At 45.6% G+C, this 15,957-nt stretch overlaps 1 protein-coding gene across 1 annotated transcript in view; it reads right to left on the minus strand.

Moving 5' to 3' along the window:
• Positions 1-9,946: 9,946 nt before the first annotated feature.
• Positions 9,947-15,957, minus strand: part of CTR9 (CTR9 homolog, Paf1/RNA polymerase II complex component) — a 28,601-nt gene continuing 22,590 nt past the window's right edge. Inside the window, exons 22-25 of the mRNA XM_059408230.1 lie at positions 15,707-15,864; positions 14,502-14,598; positions 13,748-13,860; positions 9,947-11,028 (exon numbers count right to left, since the gene is read on the minus strand). Coding sequence (XP_059264213.1) covers positions 10,602-11,028; positions 13,748-13,860; positions 14,502-14,598; positions 15,707-15,864 — 795 coding nt within the window. The 3' untranslated portion in view covers positions 9,947-10,601. The remainder of the gene's footprint in view (positions 11,029-13,747; positions 13,861-14,501; positions 14,599-15,706; positions 15,865-15,957) is intronic.

Genomic DNA, 15,957 nt, shown 5'->3' on the forward strand with positions numbered 1-15,957 from the left:
TGTTTGGGGAGGATACATGAACCCCAAATGGTCCCGCCAATGCTCGTTTTTAACATGGATGGAGATTCCCCCCTTTGGGCTTGGTGAAGAAAACAAAACCAAACCGAAAAAGCATAGGGAAATTTAACACAGATTTAATCGTTATTCCTGGGGGCCTGATCATATCATCTAAAGAGTTAGCCCCACAGCCAGCCCCCTGCTCAGCAGAGAGCCTGCTTCTCCCTCTCCTTCAGCCACCAGTACCCGCTCTTGCTATCTCTCTCTCTCTCCCTCGAGTAAACAAATAAAATCTTTAAAGATAAATAAAAATCAGTATGCTATATCAGGACAACACACACCTACTAGACAAATACAAAAACCAAAAGTCTTAATGTGATGTAAGTGACCACATGGGGTACATTTCCGGCCAAACATAGATTCTCATGCCTGGATCACAAACCATATGCCATGGAAGGGAAAGAAAGCTACATTCTCTTAAAAACCACATTGGAAGGGGTTTGGACACAGCTGGAGACCAAGACCCTGTCAAACATTTTGTGATGAATTTGAGTAAAATTATTTTATGAAGTGTGAATGGAGAAGAGCACTAGCTCTTTTTACTTTTTTTTTTTTTTAAGATTTTATTTATTTCATAGAAAGAGCACATAAGCTGGGAGAGCAGCAGAGGCAGTGGGAGAAGCAGGCTCCTCACTGAGCAGAGAGCCAGGACATGGGGCGTGATCCTAGGACCCTGGGATCATGACCTGAGCCGAAGGCAGCAGCTTAACCCACTGAGCCACCCAGGCGCCCCAACCAGGCTGTTCCTTGAGCTGATCACTTCCCCTGCTGTCTTCCTTCTCATGCCACTGGCTGCCTTGCTTCGTACCAGCACTTTCCAGCCACTTCTGTTCTCTTTTCTCCCCAGGACCCAGACCCTTAGAAGTTGACCCCATAAGATTACTCCGCTGGGTACGCTCACTCCCCTGCTCTTCCAAGTCATGACTTCCTCCCTTCTCCTGTTTCCCTGAGCCTTCTCAGACTCTTCCCTTTCCTTTCCCTGTCTCTCCACACCACAGCCCCCATGAAACCACAGTGGACACGCTCGTCATGACGGATGACCTGGCTACTCTCGTCATGACGGATGACCTGGCTACTCACATGGGAGTTGTTGGACTAGTGTCCTCTGGGAGCCTGTGAGGGTCGCAAAATATTCCATCTCACTCCAGACCTCCTGGATCCGAATCCCCAGGTGATTAGTGAGCCCTGATACACAGCATAACACAGGCTCCCTGGCTGGCCACCAAGGATTACTCTGTGTCCCCAGGTGTGGTGGCCTGGACTCAGCTTCCACTTCACTGACAAGCAATTCGATCCACACCCCCTCCGTCCCATGCCTTCCCACCTTCCAAAAGACCAACTCGCCAACAACAGCTCTCCCCTCCTTTTACTATGGATGGAGTTCCAGCTCTTTCCAAAGGCCAAACCCTTTCCCCATTCTCAGACCCCATTCCCTGGGGCCAAATAACTGTAGAGCATTTTCTGTCCCCATGACAAGGTGCAAACGGCAGGGCCAGTGGCCACAGCAGAGGTGACTAGGAGTCAGTGGGAGTCCATGCCAGCTCACAGGACAACTGAGAGCCCCCATTCTACCTTGAATCGAGGTTTTGACAAGATCAGCCATTCATAATGTGAGATGCCAACAGGAAGAGTGCCTGAGTCTTCCTGGAAAAGGATGGGACAGGTGAAAGCTGAGCTCTGTGATTTCTGTGAACCCTGCAAAAGAACGGTGTACACAATTCCAAGGCCAGAGTGTTCAGGGTAGACCAACAAGAGGGCTGCTGGCGCTAAAGCAAGGCTTTACCATTCTTCATACCAACCCAGCACTCATCTCTCACTTAATTGCTCAAGGTCAAGGAATATGGTGATGCTCCTTGGTACATCAATATGGTGCAATATGGTGACCCCTCCTTGGTCCAAGAGTGCTTCTTTCCATTGCTTCTGCTGCCCCTTCAAGTTGGAAGCAGCAGCAGGAGAGGTAGGGAGGAGCGTGTCTACACACACAAGGGGGCCAGGACAATCCCGCTGCTGCTGAAGGCAGGAAATGAAGTGTCCCCTTCTCTCCAGCAAAGGAACTTGGAGCACTGGCTCCCACTGGAGAAATCAAAGCAGCATTGTTTGCGAGAACAAAACAGCCCAGGAGAGAACAAAGGTTTTGGCATTGATCCCTCTCAGGCAGAAGATGCTATCAGAGACACTCCACCCTGCTGAGATAAACCCAGCCTATCCTGCACTACAGACCGACACACAGGTTCAATTATTAGGATCATGCTCAAGAGCAGTGATCTTTCATCGGTTTGACGAACATTCGGTGCCTTTACTATTGTAAAAATCAGAACAAAATCTGTTGAGCAAGAATGGTTTCTAAGAAACAACCACCTTCACAACTGACACAGAGATAACCAGGCAGCACCCTGGGCAGCGGCCACCATGTGGGTGAGGGGCACCTGGATGAGGACAAAATGGCTGCCAGTCACAGGTCAAGGGCAAGCAGGACTCCCACAAAATGAATTTGCTGAAACTCTTATACCAGAGACCTCAGAGCCAAGCCCTGTCCTTTTCAGCAACATCAGTTTTAAAATTTTTTAAAGATTTTATTCATTTATTTGACAGACAGAGATCACAAGTAGGCAGAGAGACAGGCAGAGGAAGCAGGCTCCCTGCTGAGCAGAGAGCCCGATGGGGGGTTTTGATCCCAGGATCCTGAGATCATGACCTGAGCCAAAGGCAGAGGCTTTAACCCACTGAGCCACTCAGGCACTCCTCAGTTTTAGATTTTAAGAACAAAATGTAAATGAGTACCTACTTCTTGTCAAGTCTTAGGTCTGGCTCTTGGGAAATGAAAAAGACAGAATCCCTGCTCTTGAGTTCACTCACTCCTGTGGACCTATGAAGACATTATTTCAATCCAGAGAGTCTGAGGTGGTTTGGGGCAAAGGCTGTTCACAGCCTGAGGTACCTCCCTTTCTATAGGAGCACACAACAGCAGCCAATGCTTGAATCATGACCCTGGATCATCAAAAGAGGGGTAAATACCATTTAGAGGTATCAAATGCGGGATGGAGTGGGGCACAAGTGAGGAAGGGTATATAGGCAGACTCTGCGAGGGCTAGAGGTATTGTGTTTATATTTACTACATCACACCTTCTTCCATATGCATCATACATGAGTGAATGAAGCAGAGTTTTTGACAATATGGTCCTCTGACTGAACTGCCCCCCCCCCCCCCCCCCCCCCCCCCCCCCCGGCCACAAAAACCTTTTTTTTTTTTTTTTAAGGATTTTATTTATTTATTTGACAGACAGAGATCACAAGCAGGCAGAGAGGCAGGCAGAGAGAGAGGAGGAAGCCGGCTCCCTGCTGAGCAGAGAGCCCGATGTGGGACTCGATCCCAGGACCCTGAGATCATGACCTGAGCCGAAGGCAGCGGCTTAACCCACTGAGCCACCCAGGCGCCCCAGGACACAATAATCTTAATTTTTAGAACAGTTTGAAATAGCATTTTCTGTGGTTTATCACCGAAAGCATCCTAACTGCAAAGGACTATAGAATTCAGCATTTTCCTCACTTATATGGCTATAGAATTTTTTTTTTAAGGAATCTCTTTGGGGACTAGTGTTTCGGGGACAACACGCTGGGGGGGCCACACTGGATTAGAGATTTTGGACACAGAATTGACCAGAAGGTGAATTCACGAATTCAGTGACTTCTGGATAAGACATTTCAAAATTCAGCCCCAGTGTCTTGCACCCAGTAAGCGTTCTCTTCACACCTTAGCAGTGGACAGCACCAACACGTACGATGGGCCCCTGGAGGGTGACCATGGTAGCAATCTAGAATACATCAGCCAGGTCAAGGAAAATGCATAAAAATTTGAGATATTTTCTAAAACTCAGTATGTTCAGAAGAACAAATGTTACAAAAACATTTTGTCTGCAGTAAACAGAATAAAGAAAAGCAAAAATCAAGAGCAAATATATAATTTCATATGCAAAAAAATATAATCTGTATCTATGGAAAAACTAGGCTTGAAATAGCAGACATGGTTTCCAGTTCCTTGGAACAGAAAGACCTCGTTACCCAGACAGTTGCAGTAGACTAGACAGTCCGTTCAAAATTCTCTGCCATGACCCTAGAATGTGTAACTTAAAAGGATCTCAAACAGCATTATTATTTTTTTTTTTTAGATTTATTTGAGAGAGAGAGAGAGAGATAGTATAAGCAGGCAAGCAGAGGGAGAGGGAGAAGCAGGGTCCCTGCCTAGCAAGGAGCCCAATGCAGGACTCAATCCCAGGGCCTCGGGACCATGACCTGAGTGGAAGGCAGACGGTTAACTGACTGAGCCACCCAGGCACCCTCAAACAAGCTTAGTGTATAAATAGGGCTGCTGATGCTGAAGAGTGAAGTGCTTCGTCCCATCAGTGTGAGTGTCAGAGTGGGGCTGGAAGCCAAGGCCCGATGCCAAGTGAGGCCCCACGACCGTCTGTAGGTTTGCTCCTCCCACATCAGTGGAGGAGGCACTGAGGTCTGGATGAACTTGAGGGGTCTGCAGCATATACCCTTCCCCGTGGCCCCGATGTGCACAGTGAGCTTGTGACAGACCTATACAGTGCAAACACTCCCAAAAGGCAAAGCATCAGAAACTACCTTTGGGGGGAAAAATGCACCAGGCTGTGCTCCAAATTCTGGTTATAGAAGTGGATATTAGTCTCCTTTAAAAGGTCTATCTTGACTCTATTGGGTACTTACTTTCCCAGGGAAGAAATTGTTTGTTAGTAAAATCAAAACAAGGGATACTTAGAAAGCTCCAGGAAAGTCACATTTCCTGGAGATTAAAAATATTTTTCTCCAGGGGCGCCTGGGTGGCTCAGTCGGTTAAGTGCCCAGCTCCTGATTTCAGCTCATGTCATGATCTTGGGGTCCTGGAATCTAGCCCTGGATCAGGCTCTGTGTTCAACCCCTCTCTCCCTCTGCCCCTCCCCCTACTCATGCTCTTTCTCTATTAAACAAAATCTTTAAGAAAATAATTGTTTCCAGAAGAACTAGGCAGAAGCCAAGAATTTGTTTTTATAGATGATCTATGAAAGTGTAGCTGACCTAGTCCCCACTTAGTCTCAACAAGTTCAGCGAGCTTGGCAAACAGGTCGAGACCTTCAGACCCCATTCAGACACAGGGAGGACTTTGGCAGTTCCTCACAGGCTCACTGCTGAACCTGCCTTCATAATAACTCTCATAGCAATTGTAGGAGCTACATATAGCCTTTCGCTATAAAGGCAAAGCTGCCCGCTTCAGAAAACCCACGCCATAAAAATAGCAATTTTTAAAAAAGATTTTATTTATTTATTTGACAGAGAGAGACACAGTAAGAGAGGGAACACAAGCAGGGGGAGTAGGAGAGGGAGAATCAGGCTTCCCGCCAAGCAGGGAGCCCGATCCCAAGACCGAGATCACAACCCGAGCTGAAGGCAGATGCCCAATGACTGAGCCACCCAGGCGCCCCCAAAAATAGCAATTTTAGCAAAGGAAGTGATTGTGATTCAGTCAGAATAACAAAGTGGGTTTTCTTGCCTAAACTTAAGCAAAATTTGTTTCAAAGTTTAATAGCTCCAGTAGTTGTGGTACTTCGTCTAGTTCTGAATTAACTTGAAGGCCAATGCCAATCACATTCTCTAGTTATACAGAGCCATTTGAAGTTCTCAAAAAACTTACCATGTAGGAGAGGGGCGCCTGGGTGGCACCATCTGTCAAGTGTCTGACTTGATTTTGCCTAGGGTTTGAGTCTCAGGGGCATGACATCGAGCCCCGTGTTGGGGGCCCTGCCGTGAGCATTGAGCAGGGAGGCTGCTTGAAATTCTCTCCCCCTCTCCCCACCATGCATGCTTGCTTGCTCTCAAATAGATAAATCTTAAAAAAGAAAGAAAGAAAGAAAAGAAAAAGAACATGGAGCAGAGATGGCTTTTGTATAAAATGGAAAGCGACTCAACTGGGGAAGTAACTTCCTCAAGGTTACAGGGCTTGTCAGCATCACAAAGGGAGATTCCATTTGAGGACACCTGGATTGCAGGATTTCTGCTCCTAACGAGCTATCCCTGGCCGCCTCTCCTGCTAACAGCCACTCCCACTAAGAAGTGGAAGGCTGAGGTGCGCGCTCAAGATGGCGACATGGCGGGATTCTGAACTCACCCCCTCCCCACCCCCGCCATGGATACACTAAACCTACAGTTACCCATGGAACGTGCTCTGAAAAAAAACCCCCAAACTAGCAGAGGGACCCCTTCACATCTAGCACATGGGGAAAAAATAATCACATCAAAGTGGGTAGGAGAGGGTGAGAAACCTCACCATTACGCCCTAGCCCCCGACCCCCTCACCTCCCCACCCAACCCTCTCAACCCCCAACCCCCTCACCTGCCATCCCTCAACAGCAACGGACAATTGGGAGGGAACTCAAAAACCCAGAGCTTCTCCCTGAGTTGGTACCCATACTGGGCTCCCCAACTTCTAAGACCTGCTCCTGAAAGACGAGCCCCCCAAAACAGCTAGTTTTGAAAACCAACAAGGTTTAAGCCCAAAAGACCTGTGGGATTGCCACAAACTGAGAAACAGCTCTTAGTTGTTGGACTAAGACTCACTCTCACACGTGAGACTCACTCACCCCACAGCCCAGCGCAGAAGAGCCTTTGGAAATTGCTCGGTCCTTCCGTGAGAACAGCTCATTTGCTAATTTTAAAGCATGGGACCTGGAGGCAGGGGCCTGCTGGGGTACCCTCTGGACAGAAGGAAACCAGCGGGCACTCTCTACTGTCTCCTGGATATCTTTGGGGCACTGTCTTCATTTCCCCCCTCTGCTCTGCATCCTGGAGACGAGCTTCAACCTGCATCTGGTGCATGGTTTTTACGGTGCCCTACTTTTTATGCTGGTAGCCCAGGGGCTGCCCCTTGATCTCCTGGCTCTGGGTGCCAGGGGCACCTACGTTCCTGGGGCTCGGGGGTCTGTAAGCTTCAGAGCTGTTCTGGCTACTGCAGAGAGCACACTGCAACACAAACCCGTCTTTCTGAGAAAGATGGCCGCTTGCTTGTTCCGGAGCTTGGGTCTGGCCACTGATTGCGGTCTCTGGAATGGAGGCCAGTGGAAGCAATCTTTGTTCTCTCTGCTTGGCTACAGCTGTCTGATATCATAAGTAGCTACCAGCCGCAGGGCACAACAATAGGCAATGGACCCAGAACTCAGTCCTCCTGTGAAAGAGACCTACTAGCTAGTCATCATTGCTGCCACCTGAGGCTCTGGCTTTCAATCAGCCTGAATCTAGGTGTCCTCTGGGATCATCCCCTTTAGGACAGTGACAGGTCTTGGCACATCCCAGCTACTGGGAGCTATGAAACATAAAATAGGTGGCTTGGATAATCAGGAAGGTTTGAGAGAAAACCAAGAACTAGGGCAGGATTCAATGATGAGTTTCAAGAGTCATCGGATATTGTTAACATTTTTTTTTCTTGATGGTAACTTTAAGATATAGTATTATTATTATTATTTTCTTTTTTTAAAAGAGTTTAGTTACTTATCTGACAGAGAGGGAGGGAGCACAAGCAGGGGGAATGACAGGCAGAGGGAGCCCAAAGCAGGACTCAATTCCGGGACTCTGGGATCATGACCTGAGCCGAAAGCAGACGCTTAACCGACTGAACCACCCAGGCGGCCTTATTATTTTCTTTTTTTTTTTTTAAAGATTTTATTTATTTATTTGACAGAGATCACAAGGAGGCAGAGAGGCAGGCAGAGAGAGAGAGAGGAGGAAGCAGGCTCCCCGCTGAGCAGAGAGCCCGATGCAGGACTCAATTCCAGGACCCTGGGATCATGACCTGAGCGGAAGGCAGCAGCTTAACCCACTGAGCCACCCAGGCACCCCAGTCTTATTATTTTCTCAAATATTTATTTATTCACTTGAGAAAGAGAGACATGTACTAAAAAGCACCTTTGGAACCAAAACGTGAAGTAGGGAAACAGTATTACGTTAAATCCCTCGTCCATAAATAGCTCTCTGAAGGACTTTCTACCAACATGCTTTCATTACTGCTTGATGTTGAGTCATTGGCTGGGAAATGTTTTTAAATTTAGATTTTTGGGGCACCTGGGTGGCTTAGTGGGTTAAGCCTCTGCCTTCAGCTCAGGTTATGATCTCAGGGTCCTAGGATTGAGCCCTGCGTTGGGCTCTCTGCTCAGCGGGGAGCCTGCTTCCCTTCTCTCTTGGCCTACTTGTGATCTCTCTGTCAAAAAAGTAAATAAAATCTTTAAAATAAATAAATAAACTTAGATTTTTGTCACTCGGGGATTAAGCAGTTCACCTTGTTATACGTGACATATTGGAAAGAGCAGAGAGGCCTGGATTCAGGTTCAAATCTCCCCTTCACCAGCTGCGTGAACTTCTGAATCGCAGGCCCTTCACCTTGCAAAGGCAGACCGTCATACGGCCTCGAACATTCTAGTTCCCTTACATTCTAGTTCCACCTCTCATGGCCTCAAACGCCCTCTCTTGACTCTTCACTTGCCTGGTACCTTGAGTTAGTGAAGGTCTCCGAACTTCAGGAAATCGTGATTTGACTTCCTCCCTTCTGCACCCACAACCTGCGCTAACATTACCTTCACACCATAGGGACAATGAACTTACTTCTTCACTATATTTTTGGCAGGAAAGTCATTTTATCTCTGCATTCTCAATCACCAATATACTTATTGACTAAATTACAGCTTCCTTTTTAAAGGTTTTTATTTTTATTTTTTAATTTTTTAAAAAGATTTTGAGAGAGAGAGAGACAACAAGCAGGGGGTAGCGACACGGCAGAGGGAGAGGGAGAAGCGGACTCCCCACAGAGCAGGGGGCCCAACGTGGGACTCGATTCCAGGATCCTGAGATCATAACCTGAGCCAAAGGTACTTAACTGATTGAGCCACCCAGGCACCCCAAAAAGTTTTACTTATTTTGAGGGAGAGGGAGAAAGTGAGAGGGGAGGAGGAAAGAGAATCTTAAGCAGGCTCCATGCCCAGTGTGGAGCCTGACATGGTACTTGATCTCATGACCCCGAGATCATGACCTGCGCTGAAATTGAGAGTCAGAAACTTAACTGAGTCACCCAGGTGCCCCTAATTACAGCTTTTTACAAACTGTGGTGCAATATAAAAATGTTATTCATAAATTATTAGTCACTGACTTATTGAAAATAAACTAGTAGTATGAAATTAGTACTAGTATGTATCTTAAAAAAAAAACGCCACAAATCTATAAAGAATTATAGAAGTTTTAGGGTGCCTGGCTGGCTTGTTCAGTGGAGCATGAGACTTTTGATCTCCGGGTTATAAGTCTGAGCCCCTGTTGGGTTTAGAGGTTACTTAAAAATAAAATCTTTAGGGAACACCTGGGTGGCTCAGTCTGTTAGGTGTTGGCTTTTGGCTCAGGTTGTGATCCCGGGGTCCTGGGATCAAGTCCCACTGGCTCCTTGTTTGGCAGGGAGCCTGCTTTTCCCTCTACCTGCCGCTCCCCCTGCTTGTGCTTTCTCTCTCAAATAAATAAAACCTTAAGAAAAAAAAAGAAAAATCTTTAGGGACAACTGAGTGGTTCAGTCAGTTAAGTGTCTGCCTTTAGCTCAGGCCATGATCCCAGAGTCCTGGGATCTAGCCCTGCATCCAGATCCCTCAGCAGGGAGTTTGCTTCTCCCTCTGCCCCTCACCCCTCTTGTGCTCTCTCAAATAAATAAAAATCTTAAAAAAAAAAAAAATCTTAAAAAAAATGATAGAAGTTTCCAGTAAATCTTCAGCTTAGTTCAGCTTAGTTCTTCCAAATATTTGCATAGTTTATGCCAAATTTTCATATACAAATGTACTGAGCAAATACAAATGACACGATGTTACCCATAAAAGTTGGCGAAAGAATTTTATTGTGTGGCTTATGTAGGTCTTTGCATTCTACTAACAGAAAAGCATTTTTCCACATCTTATTTGACCTAACAAATCATATATTTGTGATTTTATCTACATGGCTGCAGCATTACACTACTAAAGAAAACCTTCCTTTCACTTGGACTTTGGTGCAATTATACAGTAGATATCTCCTTGCCCAGAAAATAAAAATATTCGCAATCTCAACTTAAAATGGAACAAAGACATTAATACCAAGTTTCTTGCACCACTCGGTAAAAGATTGCAATAAAAACCAAAACAGTATGCTGCTTAACATACAAGATGATGAGACGTCTGGCAGTTTCAGTCAAACCTCTGTAGGAATGGTTTAGCATCTGGGTTTATTTTTACTGCAGTTTTCACATATGTCAGGTGGAAGTGTACCATAATGAAGAATAGTCACGTTCTTCATTTGCTCAAGAGACTCAAATATTGGACTCCAGCACAGGAAGTTATCTCTTGGGCCATAGTAATATACAAATGGGTAGAAAAAAAAACTGCCTTAGGAAAAATTTCACAATTGTTTGACTAAACATCTGAAACGTTTTTATCACAGCTTTCATATATTAAAAAAGTTTCCTCCCGAGATGAAGCTTATTTGTGAAATAAAACCTAGTCACTATCATCTGACCCATGTTCTGAGCCCCGATCTGAGGCCTCATTGTTGGATCCCTCCGGTTCAGATTCGTTTCCAGAGCCCTGGCCAGAGCCCTCATTATCAGAGCCTCTCTCAGAATCACGCTCGGACTCGGCGCTCGGAGAAGCGGGGCGAGAGTCCACGTCTGAGCCTCCAGAGCGGCTTCTCCCGGACTGCACAGACTCGTTGTCGGACTGCTCCGAACCTGAGGGCCTTCTCTTTCTGGCTGGCTGGTCACTGTCTGAATCCTCATCCGACTGCTGTCTGCGGGGCCTCCGGGGACTGCCGGCCTCGCTGCCAGACTTGCTCCGGTTCCCATCGGAATCGCTCTCCGAAGAGGCGTGCTTCTTCCGAGGCTCTCCCTCGTCTGAGTCGCTGTTGCTGTTGCTGGTGCGGTGATGTCTGGTAAAGACAAGGACTGGTTAGACTGCCCCATGGGAGACTCAAAGAGCAGAGAATGCTTTGAAAATGTCAGGGCAGTAAATGTTCTATTTATGACCTGCACGGTGTCTACGCAGATGTTCATTTTTTGTGTCCTGTTTTGTAAATTTGATCTATTTCACAGTTTAAAAAAAGGATTAAAAGGAAAAAAGAATATGGCACTTTGATTATAACACAGCATTTAAACAGTAAGCGAGGATTCTCAATGGCTTATACCAGGCACCCTTCATCAGAATGAAGCACTTCTCAATTTCATGCATAAAATTATGAAAAGGGATAATTAATTTTTATAAACAAATTCAGAGCAGCTGAAGTGAAACCCAGGATCTTGCTTGGCTGTCAACTCCAAGCAATTAACCCTCTCCCAAGGCTGGATGAGTGGGACTCACGCCATCCTGTCAGACACCTGAAGAGCAAAGGCACCATTCCTATCCATGATCCACGGATGCACTAGGGCCTTCCACCAGCACAAGACTTAATTCAGAGAAGAAGCTGGAGCTAAAAAGGCTTCTGTAGCTTGCTTACTTCTGCTTGGAGTTCCACCCTACTTATCAGCTGATGGGTTAAAAGGAAAGGGACTTGTACCTATGCTTGGAATTGTGGTGGCACCCAGGAAATCTTGGCTTCCTGGAGGCTTTGGAGCACAGAGCATTCCCTTAACTGCTGTGACAGGTGCTCACAGCCTAGAGCTTTGCACAGGAGGACATACTTCTCTTGTGGCCTACTTCTTAGTTTTGGTTTCCATGACAAATATTCCAGGAAAAGAATATTAAATCCCACAGGGTTCAGTCTTAAGAAGGGAGAATACGATGAAATATATTCCTCTGTTTGGAAATGAAACCATCTCCACGTGATTGAAGAAAGGTTCTCTGTGCTTAAATCTGAAAGAAGAAACCTAGATGTACAATACGTAACTCGGGTCACCCTGAGTGGACATGAAGAGTGACTGAGAGGAGGACGCTGTATATTCATTCTGTATATATGCTAAAAGCCAGTGGGCCTCTCACAATCCAACTGCTATCATTCTACCTGGCCAAATAAGCAAACACTCTGTGATGATCAGGACCAAATTTAACTGATACAAGGGGCTCAAATCAACTTGGTCTTGACCTCCAATATAGTTTAGCAGTAGCTCAGCCTCTCACATGGACCCTTCTGCCTACACATTTTAACAATGCTCATTCTAAAAACACACACCTCATTGCTCTGCTCGTGCATGCCTCTCACCACTGGCTGGGGTAACACTGTGGGCAAAGGGTAAGGCAACCACAGTGTAGGTCAGCCAGCGTTTTCAGAGAAAACAGAACTGCAAGTCTTTACAGATGGTTCCCTAGAGCTCGCTACCCAGGAGGGCAGCACCCCGCCAGCATCCTCAGCTCCCTCAACATGCTAACCAAGACTCAGCTCAAACAGCCTTCCTCTCACAAAGCCTGTCTCCTACAACCCTCCCCTCAAACTCCAGAGTAGGTATTGTCCCTGGAGAGCAATAAATGAAACCGTAAGTGATAACACTTATCCCACGAAAATGTGGTTTTTTGGCTTATCTGTTATTCTCCACTGCTTCTAAAGCATAAATTTGACGGCAGAGTCTATGACTCTTTCCTCTGTATCCCTCAGATACAGTGTGCACTCAGCACACTATCTCATGGAATTTTTAGTGAATGTGCAAGTGACTGTGGAATGAATGAATGAAATGATGGCCATCAGAAGAAATATAGTGTCGTACAGCATTCAGAGTCCCCGTCTACGAATTCAAGTTGGGGAATTGAGGGACAAGTTTAGGACAAGTAAACTCAAAGACTGCTTCTCCAGGTGCACCATGAGTTAAAGAAGAGTAGTGGACAAGCGGTCTAGGAAAAGCCCCTCCTGGAGCTGGCAGGGCTGAGTCACCACTGCCTGACAACGAAGGAAACAGTCAGGAAAGTCCCATCTCCAGTGGCCAGAAGCAGACTACTCTAACAGTTTTAGCTGGCCTGGTAGTGTAACAAAAGCAATACATTTCATTTAGAAGGATGCCATCCAGAGCTAGAACATGTTAAGCTACGTGAAATGAGTCGGTCAGAGAAAGACAAATACCATATGATCTCAGTCATATGTGTAATTTAAGGAAGAAAAGAGATGAACATATGGGAAGGGGGAAAAGAAAAAAGGAGAGGGAAACAAGCCATGAGAGACTCTTAATAACAGAACAAACAGGGTTGATGGAGGGATGTGGGTGGGAGATGAGCTAGATGGGTGATGGGCATGAAGGAGGGCATTTCTGATGAGAACTGGGTGTTGTACCTAAGCGATGAACCACTGAATTCTACACCAGAAACCAATATTCCACTGGATGTTAACTGCCTAAAATTCAAATTAAAAAAAAAAATAAATAAATAAAACAGCAAAAAATAGTAAGAGTAAAATATTGTAAAATAAAATAAAAATTCACTATTAAAAAAAATAGGAGGTAATCCAGGAAATTTCAGCTAATATCCATGGAGAAATAAGATCTCAAAATGGGTTTTCTTCTCTGAGGGACAAACATGTGACAGGACAAAAATGACAGGGTTAGAGTAAGATGTGTGCTGAGGTTTCTGCCAGCTTTGACAGAAAATTCTAAGAAGCTGGAGAGAAAACACTTTGGCACAGCCCACTCTTATCTTTCATTAGGGGAATACACTAAGGGAACAATTCCTACCCTTCATCAGCAATTTTAAGTTTATCTTCGTCTGAAGAATCATCACTTGACGATATTATGGCTTTTGACTTTATTTTGCCCTTCATTGAAGGAGGCAGACGTTCTGGCTTGGGCTGAAGAAAGAAGACCAAACATAACAGATTATTTAAGACTCTTAGGTTACATTACATTAGGATGTCTTGTTAAACTAAGTTTGCAGTGTAATGATAAAACCAAACAGCAATGAAATCTTGCCATCTGCGACGACCTGGATGGAACTAGAGGGTATTAAGCTTAGTGAAATAAGTCAATCGGAGAAAGACACCCATCATATGATATCCTGATATGAGGAAGTGGAGATGCAACATGGGGGGTTAGGAGGGGTAGGAGAAGAATAAATGAAACAAGATGGGATCGGGAGGGAGACAAACCATAAGAGACTCTTAATCTCACAAAACAAACTGAGGGTTGCTGGGGGTTGGGGGGGTTGGGAGAGGGTGGTGGGGTTATGGACACTGGGGAGGGTATATGCTATGGTGAGTGCTGTGAAGTGTGTAAACCTGGCGTGTCACAGACCTGTACCCCTGGGGCTAATAATACATTTTATGTTTATAAAAAAAAATTAAAAAATTAAAAAAAAAACCCAAACAGCAGCCATTACACTTCAAAAAGAAGCATTTCTGCTTGAAGACACTGCAAGGAAAGAATGTATTCTGGTGCAGTGTGACCCTTCCTGCCAACAACGGGGATGAAAGCCACAGTGTTAGAAACTTACAGCCTTCTTCTTCTCTGCTCTTGGGGGACGGCGCTTTTTGGGTTTGGGGCCATTTTCAGTTTCATCATCGTCGGATCCTTCTTCTCCCTTTGGAGGTCTTATGTAGCGGACGGACATCGAGAGAAAGTCTGTTAAGATTTACTCACACCTAGATATTCTAAGACTACTTTGTCATCGCCACACACTCATTCTGAGTACTACTTTCTACACATGCTCCCTCAACCTCACTGTCCTTCCTCAAGGGCAGAGGCCATCATTTACAATTGCTGTACACAGCTCAGGAGTCTGCAAAAACCATGGATTTATGTGATGTCTACCAAATAATCACGTCTCTGTCGAGTCCTCCTATTAATCTAAGATAACCTTGACTCTTGTACTTGGTGGAGCGACAGAAGATGGGCTGGAAGACCCAGGCTCCAGATCTTACATCTTTCCTCTCCTCTTCCTTCCTTCCCAGTTACTCATTCTGGGCCTACTGAGGCCCTATCATAGCTTCCATTCCACAGGTCTGTGTCTGGATGAATTCATTAGGTTCTTCCCCGAGTACAGGTAATGAAGGGCTGAGAGGAACAGGTCTTGCTAACTTCAGGGAAAGAATGTATTTTTAGAATACATAGCATGTATAGCCAACTGGAGGTTCCTGGACAGGGGAGCACCGTGAGAGAGGAACAGGACAGCTCAGGGGCACCTCTAGGTGAGGGTTGGGAAGGGTACCACTTATCTCAACAGCAAATGGCACCAGGAAGATTCAAAGGCCCTTCTTTTACATTAATTCACACTTTATATATCTAGCAAAACTTGAGGTGGGCATCGTTACCATTTTACACAAAGGAAACTGAGCTTAGTGACTTTCCTAAGATTGCAAGTGGACAGGTAGGGTGCATACACCCAGTTCTCATTCTACATAGCATACATTTTCCCATAAATATTACCATTTTGAAGACATAAGAGAGGCAGTGATGACTAACTTGCAGCTCTCACAGGAAAGCTGTGGAGATGTGTGGCAACTCCAAGTACTCAGGGGCTTTGGTGATGGGGTCTATCTTAGGATTATTATGATCAAAATAGGAAGTGGGGAACAAAAGGCTTTAAGGTCTGGGTGGATCAAGTGATCACCAGGTTTCACAAATTCTAACACAAGGAAGATTCAGGTGAGAGGTTGTCTGTCACCTTTCTGAGGCTATTCGCAACACCCTGGTTAATACCTTCTCCTCTTTTTCTTCTTTCTCTCACCACCCTCCTCTTCTTCGCCTTCTTGTTCACTACCACTGCCCTTTCTTCTCTTCTTCTTTTTGGATATAGGCAGGTCGTCATCGGTCTCATCATTGACAAATTCATCAAACTCTCCTCCCTTTTTAGAACGCTGAAATCCAAACAAGACTATAATCAGTTCTCTCCTGGCTGGTGGAATGAGGCCAGATCCTATCAGTCATTTGACAAACAAAGGACCTTTTTT

This window comes from Mustela nigripes, chromosome 1 (assembly GCF_022355385.1).
Source record: "Mustela nigripes isolate SB6536 chromosome 1, MUSNIG.SB6536, whole genome shotgun sequence".
Lineage (NCBI taxonomy): Eukaryota > Metazoa > Chordata > Mammalia > Carnivora > Mustelidae > Mustela > Mustela nigripes.